Raw genomic sequence first — 17,654 nt, forward strand, 5'->3', positions numbered from 1 at the left:
GGGGGGGGGAGGCATTTCACAACAGAATCTTGTAATAAGTATCTCCATCTAAAATGGAATCAAGTGTAAAAGAGACCGAATGAAAGGAAAAGCTCTGCAGAACTCAAGAAGTTCAGAACATGTCAACTTGTGGGAACATTCAGCACCACAGTCAAGATGGTTTCCCAAAAGACTTCTAGAAAATTAAAGGCTTCCCTACATCGAGCACTCAAGAGCCAAAGGGAATAGTGTTCTTTAAATGGCTGAAAAAAACTCCACAGAGATCTGATTCAGGGGAAGGCAGGGGATAGCTGAGGTTGAGTTTATAAGTTTCACTGAAACACACTCAAAAACTACATCTCTTTCCAGTCCGTTCACATGTGGCATAGGTTTTTTTTTTTTCCTTTGAGCTATACAGAGCAAAGGGTGGGTGATCCCACTCATTACTTTTCATACTACCCATGGTACCCTATAAAAAAAAATAACCCCAGAACCAAGAGGAACCTATTACAAATCAGCTTTCTAGACTGACAACACATCTTATATCATAAATTCCCTAGGATTAACATTAAGAAAATTTAAGACTTCGGCTTCAAAGTAAAATAAGCCAGACTTAAAGCACTAGATATAAACTTTGCAGACACACAGAATACACAAAGTTCTTGGCGGGGGAGGGGGTGGGAAATCTCTGAATTTGGATGCAATAAGGAAAGGTCACTAATGAAGGCAGATACTTCCGTTCAGACCCGATAAACAAGATGGACTGACTTTTGCAAACAGCCTCTCATTTTCATGCCAGACCGCTCCAAGTGGTGGACTTGGAAGCCTTCTAGCCCAGCCAAACAAGATGATGTTGTTTATTGAGACAGTTGTGGCAGTGTAAATATTGGTGTGTTACCAAAGATCAGTGTATATACACACACAAATCTCCAGAAATTTATGTACAGCCTCTCAAAAGTCCACCTTATGGGTTCAGGGCACAACTCAAAGTATTATTTTCCTTAAGCTATTTGCAGAATGTCTTCTATATTCTGAAAAAAGTGTGCAACCTCAGTTTTTAGTAAGATGAAGAAGGGAGCAAATCTTGGATCACATGAGTCAAATAAAAGTTTCCATTTACAAAGAGGAAAATATTGAAGACAATATGGTGAGAGATATGCATACAGTGAACATTTCTACTCAGAGCGCTCAATCACACCTGTGAAGCTTGCTACACATTTACTGCAAAACAATCTTTAAGAATTCTCTGAGGTGGCATAATCTTTAATAATTAAAGCTATTAAGTAACTTCTGTTTGGGGTTGAGTTTTTTTAAATTTTAGATTATTTCATTTTTTCCCTAGGGATGCCCTCATACACACATCCGTTTGGTGCCATGAATGGAATACTCTGAGCATTTTCTCCTCAAAACCAGTAATTAACCACTACCTATTTATTTAAGTATTAACGTTTAAAAATTTAATCTGTTTGAGAAAAGCCAGTTCCTCACTCTAACACAGCATCCTTTCATTACAGGGATGCCTCCTGCTCTACAACACTTTTCTAAGCAGAAAGTCATTCTGAAACATGCAGCATTTAATTTCACGGTTACGTGGCAGTGCTACACCAAAAGCTGTAAAGAGTGTCTTTCTACAAAGACAGACATCTATTTCAGATGAGTATTTTATACAGTTCTCATTCTGCTCATCTTTAGATGAATGTATTCACAGTATCACTCCTTTAAAAAGATATACTGTGCCTTCCAACAGCCACCAGAGGGAACTCCAAGTTTTCAGCCTTCATCCGGTCCCCAACAAACCCTTTGGCATTTCATCCAGTAAGAAACCAAATGGAGAAAGGGCGGGAAGGAAAAAAAAAAAAGTTTCTTTTTATTTGAAGTAGCACAAAATTCTTGCCCCAAATACCTTCTGTACTGTCATTGAACAAAGAATACTGTAATGATTAAAAACCTCACCTTTATTAAAAACAACCTCTCTACCTTCACAGTACTATGCTCAGCATAACTTCTCATAAAAAATACACTGGCTTTGGGACTTATACACATAAAAATATGTAGGACTAACAGAATACAGGCTGGAAGAGGAGATCTAAAAAGGAATTCACCTAGCGATACTAGACCTTTAATTTCTAGAACATTGTACCATTTTTCAATTCTACCATGGCATGGGTCTGTCTGTAATCATGGATTACCTTCCTTTTCACTAGCAATTTGGGCAATTTACACTTTAGTGGGTAAAAAAGCAGGAAAAGGAAGTAATTTTCTGAGGAACTCCAGCACGCTTATCTTGGTTTTGGCAAGGGCAATAAGTTGCTCTCTGCAAAGTAAGTGCTGTGGGATCAGAGTTCAGCCTCTTCTGACAGCTATTTCGGAATAAATCCAGAGCCATGTTACAAAAATGTCAGCAATATCAGAGGCTTACCGCAGCTGGAAACTTAACAAGAGCAAAATCATCCCACAAGTCTATATATGGCTATATTGTCTATTTTTCACAGATAATAAAAACATTTTAGTATAATGTTTGAAAAAGTATTTCTCTACTCTGCAGTCAAATAACAGGTTAACCCTTGAAGCTCTTTGCCACCAGCGAGCATCCAGGCCAAACTGAGAGCCCCTGCAGCACTATCGCGGTGCATTCAACAAGACGACTCTCCAACACCTACTGAAGAGACCAGAGACCCTGTGACAGTTATGCATTACACCCCAGCCGCGTGTAAAGAGATCTTTAAATCAATGGCAGAATCAGGACTAAGGCACAATTTCAGCTTCCAGCCTCCTACACAAGGCTAGAGAAAAAGGGAAATCTGAAACGTTTGCTGTTGGGTAGTGCTGCAGACCACGCTCAGGTACGAGAACAATTTCAGCTTGTTCACTACGTGGCTTGTTACTGCTCAGCTCCATCTAAGATCTTGCACTTACATCAACTTCCTCATAAAAGCAAGGGGTTGGTTTTTTTTGGTGACAAATCAAACTAAGATCATTTCCTGTTTGAAATGGAAATATGGCCCCCACAGACAAAAAATTCTCACAACAGGTAGTGCTAAGCACAGCATGGTATCTACAGAAACTGGAATTAAAAAAAGTACTACTACAGTTAATATAACCCTTCCTACAATCCCCATCTTACCAGTCTGATCGGCTGGGCTGGGCAGGCAGTAACACAGAAAGTTCCTGCGTGTTTTTCCAACGAGAGACACTTTAACACTAGCAATTAGCGATAGGCATTTAAAAGTCAGCAGGGGAAAACCACTGCTGAACTTTGTCAGGTCTAAAGTGGGTTTGTCAGAAGTATCCTCACTCAGGAATGAGTGTTATGCCAAACGCCACTGCTTAAACAAACTTATCAGTCACCGAAATGCAAGTTAGCACTGCAGCAAATCCTCACTCTGGAGGGGCTGAAAGCACACCCAGGCCATCAGTGTCAAGCCTACTGTAAATCTTTAAGTGTAGAGGAGAGAAGGCAAAGCTTGAGCACGCTGGTAACTGCTTCCATAAAAATTAAGTCTGACTGTCTTAATTTTATTTCTGGTGAGAACATGATAAGCCTCTTCAAATGAAAAAGCAGCTGTTCACAACTGTGCATTCATGTACTACCCGAGGACTGCACGCTCGCCAAGTCGCACTTGTATTTGCAGTCTTGCACTTCATACGATGACGCTGCTGTCGATGCCAGCCCACCTGGCCAGGCTGCATGCCGGCTGCGTGTGCCCACCATCTGAGACTCCGCAAGAAAGCGGAGAGTTAACATGAAAGATCATCTTCTTGGGGTAGCAAACCGTACCCTTGCCTATTTTTTTTTTTAACCTTCCTTTGCTCAGAAGATTTTGTGATAAATATTATTGCCTTCTGAGTCTATTTCAAATACATAAATAACTGCTTTACACTAGTAGTTCATTAATTTTTCAAAAAATAAAAATTCCAGCAAGTCATGTAAAAAGTACATCTCCGCCAAAACATGTCACTAGCTCAGGCACAAGGTTTACCCCCATCTGTGCTGATGGGCCTGATGTTTGCTGTAAATAGTCTTAAGATCTGTACTTTATATCAAGTATAATGCTTTGATATTAAACGACACGTTTGCATATCTGCAGTAAGTGCAAGCAGCAGACAATAATTACTAGTGGGGATGATGAGAAAAAATGTATACTCACTGCATAAAAAAACCAAAAAACCCAGCAAACTTCACACAGATATACCAAAGTCTTAAAAATGCATACAAAAGACAAACAATTATTCACATGTTGCCTTTAAGTATCTCCCTGGCTTTTACTGTATTACAAACACAGTAACACAAACGAGAACACAAGCTGGCAAAGCTGTGTGCGGCAGGAAAACTGCGGCTCTTTGCTCACTGTTTAGTGAACAGTGATAGAAGGGAGAAACAAAATTCTGAGAAAAGATTTAAGGGCTGCAGTAAGAAGATATTGTATGCTTTAATTTAGAAAGTTAAACTGACTCATTCTCCATTCTCAGTATATAATTTCTCATGATAGGCTTGGGAACAGTTCAGTTTTGGTTTTCTGCCTAATAATGCCTACAATCAGGAAAATCATACTTAACTTCAGCGTTAAGCACTCATGATTACAGCACATGGATTTTGTAACTATCACACTCTCAAGTGACATAAGCATGCTGGAAATTCAGCTTTTCAACCCAACAGATACTCCCCTTTCCTTCCTCCTCCTCCACCAGCCATTTAAAAAGTAAACTTGGAATCAAATCTTTACATGTGTAAATGCCAGAAGATATATAGAGCAGAATCAAGAAAGCATATGGCTCGACACATTAAAAGACAACAACTTAGTTTTGGGGGTTAGCAATATTAAAACAGTTCTAAAGTAGACTACCGATGCAGACAAAAACAACCACTTTTATCCTCTCATAAGTTAGCACCATCATCCAAGGAGATTTTTTCCTTCCTTTAGGAAGTCCAAGCAGGTGATGTTTCGGGAACGTACGAGTGGAAGCGATAACTGCTAAGCCCACTGAGAAGACAGGGCTCTATTTCAGCATCTTCAGTGCCAAGATCAAGTACACAACTGGAAATGTTATCAAAATGCGTCGAATCCTCTGTGCAAGACAAGGCAAGTGATTCCTTACTGCGAGTTACATGAAAAGGTGTTGCCTGTTTAATGCAGAAAAAGGGGGATGGGGTATGGGAATAAATCACAAGGTGCTACTGCATTGACTCCGTGTAGTAATTAGAAACTTTTAAGAGCAACTCCACGCCCATTAACAAGGCTTGTGCCACATTGCCTTAGGAGAAGCAAAGCCCCTGTAGTGGTGTCTTTTAGACCTGTAACAGCGTTAACGCTCAAGCTCTTCTTTAGGGCCACGGAAAAATGGAAGCTCTTCACATCCTGCAATAAACCACCAATTAAAAATAAGTAAATAAGCAGAAAAGTGCCTGTTGTCTCCTTGCAGCACAGATTCAGCTTGGCACCTCTCCAGCCTCGGTGCTGCCACAGCTAACCGTCTCCAGCCACTTGCACACAAACAGTGCAAAGTGTAAGCGGAGAATTAAAATCCCCTATACTTCCCAGGAGGGGCAAGCTGCATTTTGCGATTACCATAAGCAACTTGCACGAATGGCTCAGACTGCATACAAAAAAATCACATAATGGAAACCAAGATCAATGCATGGGCGTCCAGTTCTTACACTTAAAGAACTTTAATGGAATCCCTGGTTATTGTGATTATTTTTTGCTTTGGGGATAAGTGAAATTCAGTTTGCAAAGCTATTTAAGAAGTATTACTCATGTAAGATATATACTGCAAGAACCCATAGCTCACGGACTCAGATTCAGGGATTAATTAAACTACCGATTTATTTATAGCTCACTGGCTGCCATACATTATCTGATTAAAATCCTTTTTTAAGAAAATAAATTTAAAAAGCAGATATACTCTTGTCTTTAGCAAACACCAATACTTCAGAGCACATAGCTCTATTCTATCAGTTCTTCATTTTCTTTTGCTCCAGCCAGTTTATTCAGCTCCTTCTCACTTAGGAGAGGGCTCGCTTGACGATCAAAATGCTCGCCTATTCCCTGCCCAATGGCAAGAAGTAAACCTGCGTGGAGAGTTCGGCCACCTTTTACCACTAGGACACAGACCTACTGCACATTTCTAACTAGGGGAGAAAACCCCCATAGCGCACAGGTTTTCAAATCACAGGCTACGGTTGAAGCGGGAACCAGCATGATGGGGGACATCGGATATAAAGCAATTCCTTACTGCAGACTACGTGTGTTTACTGAAGGAGAACACTCCAAACATTCATGTTACAGCTCACCATGTTGCGTGCTGTGGTAGCTTCTTTGACTATCCAGATACTCCTTTTTAATTAGTCCTTAAGGCAACATTTACAGCATTTAAGTTTCAGCTCCTCAGCAAAGCAACATAGGCAACAGGATGTTATGACTAGAGAAGCACGTTGTGTGCGTTAATTCACGGTATCGCCCTCCTCCTCACTTCATATCTTGGGGATGCGGTAAATAATATGTGACAGGTCCCGGGAGAACAAGCACTTCAAAACTTCACTAGGAGGAACACTTCCATGAAGCAAAGCCAGTTTACTGGAACTCAGCGCAACACTCATTCTCCATGGAAGATTAATTTTATTACAGACTAGTTTACTGTAAGCTGCTGCACAGTTCCTCTGAAAGACACTCTACCGCACTCTGCTACTGTCACCACACTATCGGGCTTTGCTCTGAAAATAATCAGGAAATACATTCAGAGTTGTAAAAAGCTAAATGGAGCTATCACAAAGAGAAAGCAGCAATGTGCCACTGAAAAAAAAATAGAAGACAATTACTTTGTATCTGTAAAAAGCAGGGGAGAAAGTCTTGTCTTGGTCAGCTACAGTCACAGGGGTGGACAGGCCTTTAGCATTTGAGCCTTGCTCAGCCACGACTACTCAGGAGTTCACGATGGCTAGACATGCTGGGTACACGTAATCCTTCTAGCCACTTCACTGTGACAAAGACTCTGCAGTGACTGGCAATCTACGGTCCAACAAATATGCTCAAATCCAGCCCTGCAGACTTGCAGCAACACACCACCAAAAAACTGCTGAACATAGAAACTAAACTACCTGAATGCTGCAGCGAGGTTTAGGGTCTCCTGATTTTAATCCCCAAAGGAGATGCGGCACTAGCATCAACAACCCAGGCTTTTTCATGATACCCTTGCCAATGTGCTTTATGCCCAACTTCGAAAAAATTTAGTATTGTCACGCAAGTCCAAAGTGTACTTCTATTATAAAAACATGTGCATCTGCTTAGAAATTACTTTGGCTTTGTAATTTCTCATCTGGTTCACCCCTTCTTTGTCTTAAGCATTGCCCAGAAGGTCTAATTAATACCATAAGAAACTGTCTCATAAGGGACAGTGACCTCTTCGTACAAAAAGAGACCCCGAAGAACAGAGGAAATAAACAGTTTAGGAACAAAGAAAAAATAGAGGAGCTCACCACTGGACTGGCCCGAGCAGAGCTGGCTCTTGAGGATGCCCGAGATCCTGAACCAAGGTAGCAGCTGTACTCAGAAGGCTGCCGCAGGTAAACCAAGAATAGCAAGCAGAGAAAAGAGAAAAGCATTAGATTTGGGAAGGGAAACGAGAGAGGATTTAGAGCATTCCACCTGAAGTTAGTTACAAAAACGGTTACATGCAGCTGGACAAAGGAATAGCAGTGAAGAATCAGAGAACAGACACCTCAACTGTTCATTTAAAAATTAAGGCAAGCAGTAATTCCAGTTGATGGACCGCACGGAGTTTTGATTCAATTCTTAGAATGACTGAATACTAATGATTTATCTATGTATCTTAAGATACCAGTCACAAGTAAACAACTCTCTGTCTCTATACAAAAGGCTCAATCCTACTACTCTCCAAGAGCTCCGAGGTTCGCTGCTGAGCCTTCTTCCCATGTTTCCAACATTGCGCACATAGGAAATGAATCTGTGCTCTGCAGGCCAAAGCAAGACACATCCATCTATGTGGTGATTAAAGTAAAAACTGAGACCATCTCAGAGACTGAGTATCTTTCCTGCTTTTCCAGCACCTGCAGTCCTCATCTCCTGCCAGAGAAAGTATTTTAGTCCTTCTTAAAAGCAAGCACCTAAGCAGTGATGCAGAACAGACAGGGCTGACTTGTTGCTGACAGGGACAAAGAATGTGTCTACACTGTTTTATTTCCAGAGGTTAAAATGCAGTGGAAGTAGAGAAGGGAAATGAAAGTTTAAAGCGTGAGGGAAACAGAACTAAAACTTACTCTGGAAATGCATTTTAGACTTTTTGCCTCTATTTTCACAGATTGCAGAGTAGCAGCTTCACATTCAAGCTTGTATTTAGATGTACTTTATAGAAAGATACATAAGCACATATAAAAGGGAGGTTTTGATACATTCAGAACTCAGAGAGGAATTAAGGAAGTTTCTGAGGTTTACCAGACATGGTATTTTTGCTACTGTTACTACCTCAGGGCAATTGTGAGTGCAGCCTTTGTAGAGAGGCACAGCTGTCTGTCAAGTTTCACGTGCAAAAGCTTGTACTGACACAAGGGCAGAGGCAGTTCAGGGACAGGAACCAGCACGAGGAACTGCTCTTCTCAGCAGCTCGGAATATGCCGCTACTGACCTTTATGAGTTTGTCTTATAGGCACTTAAGACTTTCTCAGACACAAAACCACTGAAATCTAAAGAATTATCCTACTTTTGAGATGCATGTACTCTGTCTTTTTTCCAAGGTTTCTCCTATTAAGTTACCTGGCCGCTACAGGAATCCCCTGGACTCCTCAGCTACAGATAGCCAGGTCTTCATCAAGCTGGGCAACTGTGTCCGCATCATTAGCCATGCTAAGAAAGCGGCACAGTATTAAATGAAAATTAAGCTTAAAAAGTACTAATAAATGATATGAGGATAAGCTGGAAAATAATCCCAGCTAAAGTATAACCATAAGCTTAGTTACTAACCAAAAGCATTACCTTCCAAGGTACACAGCCCTTAGCAGGCCCCTGAGACGGGCAGAAGGTGACCAAGCAGTATCCTCTGATGTCTTACATGAAGTGACACTGGCTTCATGCACTTGAACTACTGAGCTTCATTTCAGAGACGAGAATATGCAAAATTTAGAACTGTGTTGCACACAGTTTACAACTATTTCCAATCACAGCCACTTCAATTCCTAAATTAAAATCAAAAGGCATTGAAGTAAATATTTAGATTTTGTTTTCTAGTTCTAGCAGAGAAGCCTTGCGCCATCATTGGCATTTTATGTTTAACGTAACAAAGATATAGAATAAACCTGAAACACATGACAGGGAAAAAGGATTAACTACCGGTGATTTCCACATTAACGCTTCACAGGACCTATTTATTCCTTAGTTGCTCCCTGTGGTATTGCAGGGCAGAATATGGAAGCAAGTGCCACTTGTTCAGCTGGCTGAGACCAAGCAAGGCCAGTTTCAGCCTCACCTCCTACACTCACCTCTCCTCTGGTCATCCGAAAACATTCTTTGGGGACAGCTACCCAAATCGCACACTCTACCTGTTAAAAACGCTACAACATTCAGGGACATTCAAATAACCTCAGATAACCTGGTAATTGTGACAAAGGCCATTTCCTTTGAGGCAAAAACCTCGTACTTCAACACTCTCATTCCTTCAGGTGACCGTGCAAGAGAAACTGGGAAGGCTCCCAGATACCTGTGGCACAGGGTGGGATAGGGATGAAGGAAGGAGAACAAGCAGCATCTTTTTATTCAGTGTCCCCTGCTCAAGCCATGAACAGTGGCTGAAAGACTTGTAAACAGTGTTTGGGCTTGGAGCCCACTGTAAATTATTTCTCCCAAGGGTAGAAGTGTATAATCTGGACCTTTGAGACACTTCTCAAACAAAAAAAGTCATCCCGTACAAAGAAGGGGCTATAACCAGCTCAGCCTAAGTGGTAAATTCACTGAATTGCAGGCTGCCGTAACAGTCCAAACGGATAAGTATCGATGATTTTTCCAAGGCAGCCAAATGAAAACAAGGCACGATTGCAAAACAAAAATTAATTTGAAGCCTAACATCAGTAGCAGCAAGATGCACGGCCCAACTAGTGAGTCAGTGTGATTGCAAGGGGATGGAATTGCAATTTAAAGGCTAACAAGCACTTAGTAAACATTCTTGAAAGTTTGTTTCCTGCTCCAAGCTAATAAAATTGTAACTTTTAAGGTTAAGGTTAAGCTTTGTCTTGAGGCTTTTTTCCGTTACAGTCTTAGGTGATGGGTTTTTGTTGGTTGGGGCCTTTTTGGTTGGTTGGGGTTTTTTTGACAATCAGTGAAGGAGATCAGAGACAGAATAAGCAGTGGACGCACAGAGCAGAAATTAAAAATCAGAAAAGAATGGCTTGCTTGCCCCCCCTGCCCCGGGCAGATACAATGGCAGCAGATACACTGCGTGGCCCAAACGCCCACAGTGACATGGAGGGCCCACCTGAGAAGAGGTGAAGGCGGCATTTTCTGCCTTCCAATCTGTAAACCAAGTCCTGCAGCCTCTCTTCGTTGAAAATTGTCATTCCTCATATTGCCTCTCCCAATAAGTAAGAGCACTCTCCGCTCACAGGAGCATGTATTTTGAAAATATTGTCACAAGTTGCTCAAGACATCATACAGAATATAGATCCAAGAAACAAAACCAAGCAAGCCATACGTTCACAAAAATCCTTTACTTCATGCCAGCAGGTAAGTGCTAATGGGGGAGTGATTTTTTTTTTAATTATTATTTAAAAAAACAAAACCAAACCTGTGTTATTCTCAGTTTTTCAAAGAATTAAGTCTCAGTGAGGGAAGGGACTTTATGTACTGTCTTCCCAAGGTGTTTTATCTGCAAACCAAGTGCAAGGCAGAGCTCAATTCCCCTGGCCACAGGGGAGGCGAGTGCCTAGCACCGGGCTCTGTGGCTGCTAGCCAGAGCCAGTCTGTGCGAGGGCAGGCATTACAACAGCAGGTAAAATCACTGCTACTTATTTCATGGAAGCTCATGGAAATGGTGCTCATACTTTTGCCTACAGTAGCAGGCTATGAACCTCGCACAGTCCATCTTAAATGTTCCTCAGCCCAGAAAAGGCTGTGTTCTGATACACACAGGTTACTAGAGGACAGAGACAAGACAACAGGGAAATGCAGAAAACATCTTACAGCACGAGAACTAGAGGCACTATACCGACGACTCCCACTGTAAACGCTCTCGTCATACACAGATGCCTACAATTAAAAGACAGGGTCAGAACAGGACTGGCAGACCTAGTTTCTGGTTTCTACCTGGAACATTACAAATTCACAAGGTGCAGCACGAAGGACGTAGGGGAATGAGCAGTATGTGTAAGGACAGGGACATCTCCTGTACGCAACCACGAGCAACATGCAAGTGAAGATCTAACGCCACCTGAATTCAGTGACCTAGGAAATGCCATAAGGCACGTGCAAAATCCAAGACACGGACACCCCCAGTCCATCACAGTCATGCATTTCTAGCAGTCCTCCCAACCATCAAGTCAACAGTTTATATTGCCTACCACCAAAACGGCTACATCAATTCTGAAATTGTTCAAATCTGTTTAACTTTCATTTCTGCTGGCAAAATATGGGAGAAAAAACTCACATCTGATGAAATTTACTTACTAGCCAGTTTACTAAATCAATAAAAAAGGAGGAAGGCGCACATTCCCAGACTGGCTCCAGTTTAGCATATAAATGTATGGCTCAGGAAACATCGAGGAAATAGGAAACTCTACCTTTAATTGTCGAGAATAAAATCTGAAAGAAGCCAATTTTTAAACTTTAAGAGAGCAGAATTAACAACAAAAATTTTTAAACAGATTTTGCACAACCAGAAAGAATTGATGTTGCCTCTCTCTGGCCTGCTCTTGCACGTTGTAGCTAATACACCAAAATGAAGACAACCGTCTCCATCCAGAGAGAAGTCTGTGGCAGCATCACAACCCCACGAGCAGCGGTCGCACAGTTCCATCGGGAATAAGAGGACGGATCAGCAAATCCAGGTCTGTACAGTGTTGCGCATGTGCATTCAGATGGACAAGACACCAGAGTGTGAAATAAATGGACTTGACACGAACTACAGAGGTAAGAGACAAACATATGCATGGCTGAAGGTGAGTGGCTTCGGTATTTGTGTTTAAAGCATCAGTACAACCAACCCTGTAACTTCTGGCTGGCAGGGCATCGCTGTACAGCAGGGAGGGCTGAGGAAGACAAGCACAAAACTTTTTTGCATAGAAAATGAAACAAAAAAAGGGCACCTACAGCAGAATTAAGCACATCTTAATAAGACATTAGGATTATTAAACTACAACAGAAGGAAACCCAGTATAGAGAGTATCAGTCATCTGCACCATATAAAGCATTAGATCAACTCCCAAAGACTAAGAATACCAAGCAGACACGTGCATTTCCGACAGGAAGGGAGGACACGACAGTATGCAAAACAGCGTAATTTAATTTTAGGTTGTTAAGATGTTATTGTCTCGCACACATTTGTGTATTGCAGCCAGAAAGGCTGTTTCTTCTCACTTCAACCAAAGCCAGAGTAAGAGCTACATACAAAGACAGAAGCGTTTTAAGATACACGTTTTCAGTGTTTCACACAGCTATAAAGATCATCCCTTGTGTATTTTATTATTAAGCAAAAATGCAGAGAAAAACCACACAATTCAGGACAAAATGATGAGTACTCAAGTCAGAGCACCATAAAACAAATTTGACTTTGCTGTTAGTAAGCATCATTCACAAGATGCAGCAATTAAGCTCAGAGAGCATGTACTGTATCTGGCATAATTAGGCACAAGAGATACTCCAGCAGTGGTCCCCAGCCCACAGCTTGCAGGCAACATGTCACCGCACGTCACCCTGCTCATCTGCAGTGCCACCACAGAGCACCAGGCGATCTCCTTGCGCTGCTGCGCGTCGGACAGGACAGGCTGCGGACCACTGCTCAAGCACCGCTTTGCTAGTGCCGGACTGGCCGAGCTCTGCCCACACGCAGAGGACAATCCAACCTCCTGGGCGATTTTGAAGCTTCAGTGATTTTCTGCTAGCAGTCTGTGAATTACTTGCTTATAAATTCATTTTATGCAGACTGGATTGTCTTAAGCTTGCCAGACTGACACGGTCAGAGAAGCTGCCTTAAAATAGAATAGCGAACTTCAATTAATTAAGATTTCCTTTATTTTTCCAGACCAGTTGAGGCCAAAAGCAAACAAAGTAAGTTTGTAGGAAAGGGAGGAGCAGCAAAGGAAAACTAATTGTGCTCATTTTAAAACAGCTTTCTATTACTCATTCCAATTTTAAAAGGTCTGTTTGCATTTTGTTTTTTTAAGTTTTACTAAAAAGAGCTACAGAGACTCTTGACTAATTGGTCCAAATTCATTCCTAAGTACAAGAGGTTGTATTATCCAAATGAAGTCAGAACAGGTCCAGGCCAGGTAAAGCCAGAGGGCAACAGACCCAGTTTCCATTTTGGGAAGAAGGTTGAGATGTGGAAGCATAGCCGCTGTTGTGAAGGCCCAGATCAGAGCAGTACGAAGCCTGCATTAACAACAACAAAAAAAAAACACCCTTGAGAACTCAGCTTTGTAACATGAAGGACTTTCTAAATTCCTCTACATGGGAAGCAAAAGTAAATTAGGTGATTACAAATTGCAAGGAGTCAAAGTGGTCACAGATGCAAAAAAGAAGAGATAACTGCAATAAAGATACGAGGATGTATGAAAATCGTGTTCCCTTTCCATTCGTAAGGTAGAGATTCTTTTAACAAACAAAAGGCTTTCCTCTATCCCCACAGCATCTTATGCACAAAATACCAATTTGGTTTATTTTCTACTGAAAAGGCTTCAAATCCTCATGTTTTCTCCTCCCCTCTTCTTGCTATATGGCCCAATGAGAGAGTATGGTGCAGGGACATGCTTTGTACGGGACTTAGAAGATGATGGACCACATTTTCAGAAACGTGGATGCAGTTTGTGGCAGTTTGTGGCACTTAAGTGTCATCCTAACTCTAGTTAAGTGAAGCTGGTATTTATCAATATACTTCCAGCTTCCACCAAACAGAACGGATAACATCTGTTCCGCAAGATGCTGGAAATGTTCGCTTCCAGGCTCAAACTCAGACTAAATGGCTGCATCACAGCTTCATATCAAAAAAGCCAGGCTCCTGCCTTGGAGGATTTATTTCTTTGTATGCGCAGTCCCACCGCTGCAGACAACAGATCGGATTGCCACTGCCCATCAAGCACTGGAACAACGTATCGGCCAGAAAGAAGGTCAGCTTCCATCTGAATTCTTGGGGAGTTTACGCCCTACAAGCTAAACCCACAAGAGATGCAGGAAAAAGCATCTGCTGGGAGACAGAGAACAAAGCCAGGGACGAAAACTGCTGGCTGTGCCCATCACTGTCAGATATGGTGAGACTGAATGCAAAGAAAATTTTCCTTTAAGAAGTGAGACTGTCTAAATTAAACACCTTCTTTTATGCAGCTTCCTACCTAGCATCTAGCCAACTCTGTGCTTCTGGTCTACCTATCTTGTCTCCCCAAGAATGGGGAGATCTTAATTCAACTCAAAATTAAACCGCAAAAGTACCAATAGTGACTGTCTGACAACTCCAGTGGACTTAAAAAATCACCCTTGCCTCCCAAAACACTACCTTATCTATCCAGTGTGATATACATCATCTCCATTCATTCCCCCTGGCACCTGTACTGCAGTGGAGGATGCCAGGTCAGCTTTTCTGCTGTCTGTCATGTATTATCTGTGAGAATTTCTGCTGCATAAACACTTCAACACAAAGGTGGCATGTAGGGCTTGCCAGGGTGCAGGAACGCTGAGAGCCGTAAGATATTTATAATATTGAGTGGAACTCAGTATTTTGGCTTCCCAAAAGCCTTAGGAGCATGCAACAATATTATGAACAACTGAAGCAGCCATAAACAGCTGTTTTTAACATGGAGGGATATATTTCAATCTGCAAATCAAGGTCTGTTCTCAATGCAGATTAGAAATCCATATATAAGACATGATGCATCTTACAGAGCCAAAAGGAATCAAGAAAATACAGGCATACTAGGAAGACTTTGCATTTTACTTGTTTTCAGAAAAACACTGGCCTGAAAGCACATCTAAAATGTGATAAAAAGCTGTGCCAGGGACAGATGCAGCCCTGAGCCAAGCAGGCAGGGTATATAGCCACACCAGGACGGCGTGCTTAGGAGAGAGCACAGGCTGCCGCAGAGGCCAAGGAGGAAACGCTACCTCCCTGCATCCCCACCCTCATGCTCGCTCAGTCTCCTGTAACTAGCCCTGCAACAATACGCAAGTTTAAGGTATTTTCAAAGCCTCCCAGGCGCTGTTTAGATTCCTTATTTTTCCCTAGGTGTGTGCATGCTGCTCGGAATGGTCGTTCTGAACATCTCCGCACCTCTTCCTTTGCTGTACTCCAGAGCTCTCCTTTCACAGCTGTTCTCCAGTCATTTCTTATGGGGGTCTAGACAACCAGGATGCTCTGGTTGCTTCCAGTAGTCAGCAATTACTCAGCTTCCTTACAAGCCCTAATTAATCCTTGCATCATCACTGTAAATTAAGGAGGTGTTAACTCCATTTACAAATGAGGGATCTGCAGCAAATTAAACTTGTTTGTTCTTGACAGTGGGACTTGTGTCTTAGCCACAGATCTATTTGCCTGCAGTGACAGAAGACCCACAGGTATATACCGAGGAAAAAAATCATTGTCCAACATCAAAAATTTACATCCCTTTCCACCTCATTCTTCCTGAATGCCTGTAAAACAAGACTTTCACTGAAAAGAAATCTGAATAAACTGAACTGAGCTTAAAGAAATTGCTTTCATTCCCACCTAGGGAGTTTGTAATCTGCATGCAGACTACCTAGGCACACAGCATGATTAATTTTTAAGGAATCAACCCGTCATATTGCAAATACAGCGTACAAAGGCTGATCTCCATGCGGCCATCACTCCATTTTGCAGCTTAAAACTGGACACCTATTTTAGAAACAACTATTTTATCAGACTCATCACTTCCTGACCTGACGAGCTCTGCCTCTTCTCTGTTTTTCATTGCCACCTTGGCAGTCTTTACAGTTAGGTTTGGGGTTTTTGGAGAGAGTATTCCTAAAGGTGAATGCCAGCCAGAAGGGCATCAACTGGTTTTGGAGCTTCAGCTATTCCAAGTCACCCTTAAACTCTCATCCCCCTTCCAAATAACAATTAATCTGAATTACACTTAGTAATGAAAACAGCAAGAAACTAATGATGTTGCCGTAATTATGCTCTACAAACACTAAACCTCAATGCTACAAACCCTAATAGGAAGATTATTTTAAATTATTTGAAGAGAAACCAAACAACTACTTTTCCCTGGATGACTGACTTAGGGGTATTTTGCTTTTCCGGCAGTACTTGGAGCTCTGGAGTATGTCATTAAAGAGTAAGAACATCATTTGTCAGAAGGACTACATAATAAAGTTCCTTGAACTTGTCAAGCGGTTGAGCAAGAGTACCAGTAAGAGGACATACTGTTTTCTTAACAGCTTAAGCAACAGTATTTCATTTTCTCTTATCCACATATACAAGCTAAATGCATAAAACGGACAGGAAATACAGGGTCCCATTTCACTATTTATACGAGCGCCTCCTTAACTTCATGCTTGCAAAGTAACTCACTGAAGTCTCTCTCATGTTTAGCATGTATTGCGCAAACACTTAGGAGTCTTAAAAGCAGTTTATTTTTCTCCTAAACAGAGGGCTTTAGTCTGCATACCACCAAATTTCTTTAGAAGTCTTGATAGCATAAAGATCAACAGGCTCTGAGCTTTTGTCTGCCTTTGTTAAAATAAAGGCAAAGAAAAAAACGCCAGAGTTCCCCTCCCTGCCCCTCCAGAGGCTCTGCTTGAGACAACACCCTTAAATAATTTGCACAAACCCCAATATTTAACAAAGCAGGTCAATGAATTCCTATAATTGACACAAAACACTTGTGCTGGAACAGAAGGGAACGTTGTGACCGACATACACGCAACAGTTAATTATTAAGCTTTTTTTGGACAAGAATATTGCTAGAAATAAAAGTACATCAATGGTAAGTAGCTAAGGAGTAACACTCGCACTGGCTGTTCAGCTCTGTGGGAATTTCCAAAAACCCTAGGATACAGTTTACACAGAAAAACAAGCATTTAGTTATGCAAGCTTCAAATAAGCAACATACGTTTTGGGGAAATTCAAAGTCCATTTCACATATGCAAATCTCCAGACATGAAATAAATTCTAGGTGAAGCTTGGGAGTTTCAGTGTTAAGAGCATGACGTGAACAGGTTGGAAAACAATCGTTCTGTTGTCCCACACATGGAAATCCTCCATGCCAGGTGCTGCCAAACTATTTCTTGTCACAATTTAACTTTTACCCAATTTTGTTTACAAGTTAAGCAGTTCTGGCTTCCAAGTTCTTCTTGTACCAAATTTGGAGACTTCCCTTCCCACTCATGGCCTAATTTTTTTCAAGACAGCTTACTGCTGCACCTCCGCGTCTGACGAACTGCAAAGCCCACAACATGTAAGACAGGAAAAACCTGCTTTACCACAGAAAAGAACTTGCTAATTAG

The 17,654-nt window shown here is 41.6% G+C and overlaps 1 protein-coding gene across 1 annotated transcript in view; it reads right to left on the reverse strand.

Moving 5' to 3' along the window:
• LRRFIP1 (leucine rich repeat (in FLII) interacting protein 1) overlaps positions 1–17,654 on the reverse strand; it is a 66,085-nt gene that overhangs the window by 25,033 nt on the left and 23,398 nt on the right. The window contains exons 10-12 of the mRNA XM_010293995.1: positions 13,488–13,568; positions 11,163–11,228; positions 7,454–7,531 (exon numbers count right to left, since the gene is read on the reverse strand). Coding sequence (XP_010292297.1) covers positions 7,454–7,531; positions 11,163–11,228; positions 13,488–13,568 — 225 coding nt within the window. The remainder of the gene's footprint in view (positions 1–7,453; positions 7,532–11,162; positions 11,229–13,487; positions 13,569–17,654) is intronic.

Source organism: Phaethon lepturus, unplaced genomic scaffold, assembly GCF_000687285.1.
Source record: "Phaethon lepturus isolate BGI_N335 unplaced genomic scaffold, ASM68728v1 scaffold16179, whole genome shotgun sequence".
In the NCBI taxonomy this organism is placed as follows: domain Eukaryota; kingdom Metazoa; phylum Chordata; class Aves; order Phaethontiformes; family Phaethontidae; genus Phaethon; species Phaethon lepturus.